Raw genomic sequence first — 5,880 nt, forward strand, 5'->3', positions numbered from 1 at the left:
AGCAGCCACCCTGCCTGGCCTGCTGCTGTATATAAATATATACCCCACCAGCTGGTCTCTCCTCTCCCTGCTCATCCCTGCGTGGCCGTAGCGCTGCAGCCTGTCCTGCAGGGCCAGATCCTGCATTCTGCCCTTTCGCCTGCCTTCATCTTCTGCGAATTTGCCGCTGCAAGCTGCCTGCTTGCATTTATGTTTCTAGCAGCAGCACCACAGCCTGCTGCCCCCCGAGGGAAGGGGCTGCCTGTGCGCTCTGCCCGTTCCACGCGCGGCGTGGAAGCGGGACGGCGTTAGGGCACTGTCCGTGGCCCGAGGACCCTGCCCGCTCCACCGCCGCGGCCTGGGCCCGGCCCGGGAGCGCTGCCCCGCTCCTCCGGTTGGCCCCGGGGCTGGCGGGGCGGGGCGAGCCCCCGGCGGCGGCCGGCTCTCCGTGCGGTCACGTGGCCCCGGCAGCCCCGCTCCCTCCGCGCTCCGCCATGGCTGCGGCGGCCGCCGCCGGCTCTCTGCTCCTCTGCCTGCTCGGCCTGGCGCTGCCCGGCGGTAGCGCGCTGCACACCAAGGGCTCCGTGCCCCTCGACGCCATCACCTTCTACAAGGTACGGCCCGCCCGGCGGGCGCTGCCGGGTCTGGCAGAGCGCTCGGGGTGGGGGAGCGGGCGGCCGCTCCGGGAGCGCGGCGGCCATGTGCACCCTCGCGGCTGCCATTGCAACAGGCGGACAGGCTCGGGGAGGCGGGGTGGGGCGCCGGGGGTGCGGAGCCGGGGCCGCCGCGGGGCCGTCCCCCCCCCACACCGCCGCCGCCACCGGCGCGGGGGAGCGCTCGGGGCTCGCGGAATGGCCGAGGCGGCGGGCCCGCCGCGCCACAGCCAATAGGAGAGCGGCAGCCGCGGCGGACAGCCAATCGGCGCGGTCCAAGTGGAGCCGTGCCGCCGGGGGCCGCCAGGGCAGCGCTGCGGCCGGGGGCGCGGGGGGCCCGGCCCGGCTGCTGCCGTGGCTTCTCGGCCCTGCGCCGGGCCGGCTCCCCGCGCCCCCGGTCAGGGAGCAGGAGAGCCGCTGTCGGCTCGCTCCTGCTCTGCCCGTGCCGGTGACCCAGGGCAGGACCGTGCAGGGGAGCGAGTCGGGGCCGTGAGTGCTCTCTGCTTGGGCCGGTTTCACTTCTTTTTTGTTCGTGAAAGAGAAAGCAACAGGCTTCTGCCAGACTGAGGTCTTGCACGGTTTTTTTCTCCGCTAAATCACTTGGAAATGAAGGTGTCTCCTTAGAGCGTGGCAGGATTTTGATTTCAGTAGCAACTCGTGCCGCGACAGGTGTCGCAGGCCCAGCTCGAGGCAGATGGCGAGACGCCTATCGAAAGGGAATGTCGTATGGCAGGATTAAAGCGTGTGCTGTAGCAGGGCGAGCTGAAGAGAGAACAATCAGCTGAGCTGTTGGAAAAGTATCTGCCCTAAACAAACTGCTCAGGCGTGAGCAAATACTTCTTGCCACATGCCAGCCCCCGGCTTGATTTTTCTACGGTGACAGACCATTTTTGGTGTTTTAACGCTACGGCACTCTACAACCCTTAGGAGCTTCCAGCTCTTCTGCAACAAGAAGGATTTGAAGTAATTGGCAGAATGCTGAAAAAGGGACTTTAAAAGACTAGCAGAAATATCAAAGCTGTAACACCTGCCATGCTCGCTTCCTAGCAGTAAATAAAGTGATCAGCAGGCCCAGGGCTGAAGACTTCTGTTAACTGTTGCAACCAGGTCTTTTGTCAGTGCCTGAGCAGTGCTTTCAGTGCACTTTGTAGGCGGGGACCTGTGTTGCAATCCGGCCCTGTTCACTAGAAAAAAGATTTTGCAAGATCTTCTCCTGGAGGGAGAAAAAAATCCCAAACCAGGTGGCAGATTCCATTTCCAAGCTCATTTGAAAGGGCATCATCTGAGCAGAGGAAAATTCAAAAGCAACAGCACAAGTGAAGAGCAATCAATTAAAATACAAATTCTCCGTTTACTGAACCAGTACAGCACCTGCAGCATCTCTGCTCCTTCCCCGCGCCTCCTCTTAGCTAAGAGCAGCAGTTCTCAGGCTGGGGCACTTCAGAATGACATTAGATTTGGTGTCTGTCCTCTTAATGTCCCACTGAAAATTGTTTAGCTGACTTCCTTCCAAAATGCTAATCAGATTTACAATAAGCAAATCAGGTACAATTAAAGGCATTATCAGATCCCCCAAACCTACCATATACCATCTTTATCATCTGGTGTAGGAATACGTACACCCAAAGCTCAGTCTTTCCTCCATACTGCAGTGAGTCATTTTTGAAAGGCCATAATTATAAAATTTCCATTCTCCCTCTGCATCTACTCATTGCACAGGAAAAGAAGAACAAGCTAAAGCAACCTTAGGTGACTTACAGATTACTCAAACCTGAAATGCTTTTTTTTTCTTCTTCTTCTTATTTTAGGTAATTCCAAAGCACAAGTTTGTCCTTGTGAAATTTGATACACAATATCCGTATGGTGAGAAACAAGATGAGTTTAAAAAGCTGGCAGAGAGCTCAGGCTCCAGTGATGATCTTCTGGTGGCTGAAGTGGGAATATCAGGTGAGGAAGTCTGGACAGATCAGTACAGTATGGGTCGGTGTGGAGGAGATAAAATTCACTGCAGTTTCTGATGAAAACAGGCTCTGAGGTAGTTCTGATAGTGAGAAGTGAGATGGGCCCGGCGCTGCCAGACCAAAGCACCTGCTCTGGCTGGTCGCTGAGCTCTGCCGCTCTGCCTCCCGCGGTGAGCGTAGGAGTGCCGCTTATCTCCTTTCGGCTGGTTAATGAAGCAAGTCAGCCCACGCTGCTAAACTGGATGCCACCCTCCTCATTCATGACACTTTTTGTCTTTTGGGTTTTTTTCTTTCTTTGCTGAGAGAAACCTTTTCGTCCATTTCTAGGGAACAGGCCTTAAAAGAATCATGCTTTAGTCACAAGCCTGGTCATACAAAGCAAATGTGGTATGATTAATTCATTGTAGCAAACCCTCCGTTTATTGCTGGTAAAGCACAGAAAGTGGTCGTTGCGCTATGGCTGGTGTAACTTGATGTTCTTGTAATTGGCTTTAAGAGAAAAGCAGTGAAGAATGGATCACTGTCACCTTCCTCACTCTTGCTTTGTAGGTAGAATTAAGAATTTAAGCTTACAGGAATTGTCTAACCAGGAAGTTTCACCCACGCTGACATGTCTGAACACACATGAATTTAGCTAAGTAGCATAGTTGAAATCTCTTTATGTTTTCTGTCCTCAAGAATAAATGCAATTTATGTAAGATGAGAAAACATCTTGTAGCTTGGCATGCTGTCAGAACTAAAATGTATAAGTGTACACTCTCTGCACATAGATCAGGAAAAAAAATCCATTTAACTGTAAAATCAAGTAAAATCAATGGATAGCGCAAAACAAGGGAAAAAATGGCTATTAATTTCCCATAAGGAGGACAGGGTTTGTACGTAGAGGTCCTGCCGATGTCTTATGCTATCGCAGCCACAGCGAAGCACCATTAGAATCTTGTATTTTTCTGTGGAAAACCTACTGATGGTTTGCCTTGCAGAAGTGATTTTCTGGGGTGTTTTTGTTTCAGTGCGTGGCATTTCCTGGCAAAGAGGTTATTAGGAAGTGTTGAAACTCCAGAGACAAATATTTATCAGTTTGTGTAGGACAGAATCCTAATTTAATTTTTTTCTCTTGATTAACGTACTGTGCTTTTCTGTGTTTCGTTTTCTCTTGACAGATTATGGTGATAAACTGAACACTGAGCTGGGAGAAAAGTACAAGCTGGATAAGGAAAAGTTCCCTATTTTTTACTTGTTCCAGGATGGTGACTTTGACAATCCCTTACCTTATAGCGGCCAAATCAAGGCCAGGGCTATTCAGCGCTGGCTGAAGAGTAACGGCATCTATCTGGGGATGCCAGGCTGCCTGAAAGAGTACGACATGCTGGCCAGCAAGTTTGTGAGCACCACTGAGAAATCAGAACGCCAGTCCCTCCTGAAAAAGGGGCAAGAGAGTTTAGAAAAAACAAAAGAAACTGAGAAGAAGTCAGCTGAGCAATACTTGAAAATTATGAGCAAGATACTGGAGCAGGGAGAAGAGTTTGCTGCTAATGAAGTCGTCCGAATCACAAAACTGATCGAGAAGAACAAAATGAGTGATGGAAAAAAGGAGGAGCTCCAGAAAAGCCTCAATATCCTTGCTTCTTTCCTGAAGAAGAATAATGAAAAAGATGAGCTCTAATATGTTGGAGAACTTTGTACAAGCTGTGAAACACTGTCAAGAGTCCTAACCAGTTCTCCTTATGCAAGCAAACTTCCCGCTGACTTCAAGAGAGCAGCAGATTTCCTTCTGGTATTCTCAGTTTAGAAGATCAAGAGGAAGACATTCCTTAAAAACACAGTATTCTAAATGTTGGAAAAATCACCTTAAAGCAAGATGCCAGTATTGTGTAATACTATTCAATAACAGTGTTAAAGCAAACCCAAAAAAAAGCACTAGATTGGCCTGAAGCACATTCCTGGTGGTTTTTACAGCTGTTCCCTGGCAAACAAATAACAAAATTCAGTCTCACATTCCATCTTACATGTTGTAAAAGGCACAGATCGGGTGCCCCGCGCATCCCCACCTTTCCCTGTTCTTCGTTCTTATGCTCGTTAATCTACCCCTCCTCCTACCTTTTATTTTCCCAACAGGGCTCCTTCTCTGAGTCTTGTTCTCCTTACCTGTTGGTGACTAAGAGACCTGGAGTTTCCTTTTTCTGCCTTCTCCCTCAGTGGCTCCTGTCTCTGTTTGGCTTGGGTATTGGCCAAATGCTGGCAGGCGTAGCCAAGACAGGTCCTCCACGTATCGGAACTTGCCCCTCATCTTCTGGCTGGAGCAGCCGTTTCAGCAAACGTCCTCCTGACATCCTTTGCGGTACCCTGACAGAGCGAGTGATTTGAGCTCTGAGCAAGGGCAGAGTCTCCTCGAGGTGCTATTACACTTAGTCTCGCCAGTTTGTGCAAAAACATGTTTTTTCAGAGGTAAATTTGGGTGAGTTTTCTGATGGCTGAAGAGCACATGCAATGCCTGCACGTTTTGCCTGTCCTTCCCGTCCAAGCTTCATTTCCCAGGTTCAGAATAAAGGGGGTGAGACCAATAGGGACATCTGAAAGTCTCAAGCCATAGTTAACATGAACAAAATTATTTTCTCCAGCCTCGTCTTCAGAAGTGATTGACACTGTCAAAGTTTCATCAGCATTTGGTAGCTTTAAGTATTTGAAAATGAGGTCTTATAACAGGAAGCAGAAGTATTTGTGCCCTTAGAAGCCCCGTCTATGTTATTGTAATGGCAATACCTGGCCCAGGGATCAGGTCAGTCCTCAAAACTTGATACTGCATGTGCTGTTCACGCTGTGTGGAATTCAGATGGCTGCTGGAAGAGGCTGTACTGCTGATCAGGGTTATGGAGAGTTGAAAAGAGAAACACCTGAGTGTTTTACCTTAAGACTATGCTTTAAGCTAAGCAAAACTGATTTCTGTGGGAGCTTTGCTGCCTTTTGAATCCTGGGGTGGGTACAAGGAGCAGATATTGCTGCAAGATAAAATGTATTAATAATGCTATAATAAAAAAAAGTGGTTCCAATTAATAGCTGCTTGTTAAACTGCTTTCTAGAGAAACTACTGCTGATTTCTGCGGCTAGAGGGGAAGGCAAAGGCTCATCAGCCAGACGATACCACCTAGAAGTGAAAGGAATGCCGCGGAGATGGGTTGACACGAAGCGGTGGGAGGGTGTCCCTCGGGCCCGGCGCCCTCTCCCCCTTAGGAGGGGAGGAGGAAGGATCCCAAGCGGGGCGGGCTAATCTTTACGAGGTCTATGTGAAG

General features: G+C 50.2%; 1 protein-coding gene across 1 annotated transcript; it reads left to right on the top strand.

Annotated features, from left to right (window-relative positions):
- Nucleotides 1-424: 424 nt before the first annotated feature.
- ERP29 (endoplasmic reticulum protein 29) lies at nt 425-5,646 on the top strand. The gene is made up of 3 exons (XM_075167626.1): nt 425-593; nt 2,441-2,579; nt 3,754-5,646. The coding sequence occupies exons 1-3, from the start codon at nt 474-476 to the stop codon at nt 4,254-4,256; spliced, it is 762 nt and encodes a 253-aa protein (XP_075023727.1). The 5' UTR covers nt 425-473; the 3' UTR covers nt 4,257-5,646.
- Nucleotides 5,647-5,880: the final 234 nt, after the last annotated feature.

The sequence above is a fragment of the Calonectris borealis genome, chromosome 18 (genome assembly GCF_964195595.1).
Source record: "Calonectris borealis chromosome 18, bCalBor7.hap1.2, whole genome shotgun sequence".
Classification (NCBI taxonomy): domain Eukaryota; kingdom Metazoa; phylum Chordata; class Aves; order Procellariiformes; family Procellariidae; genus Calonectris; species Calonectris borealis.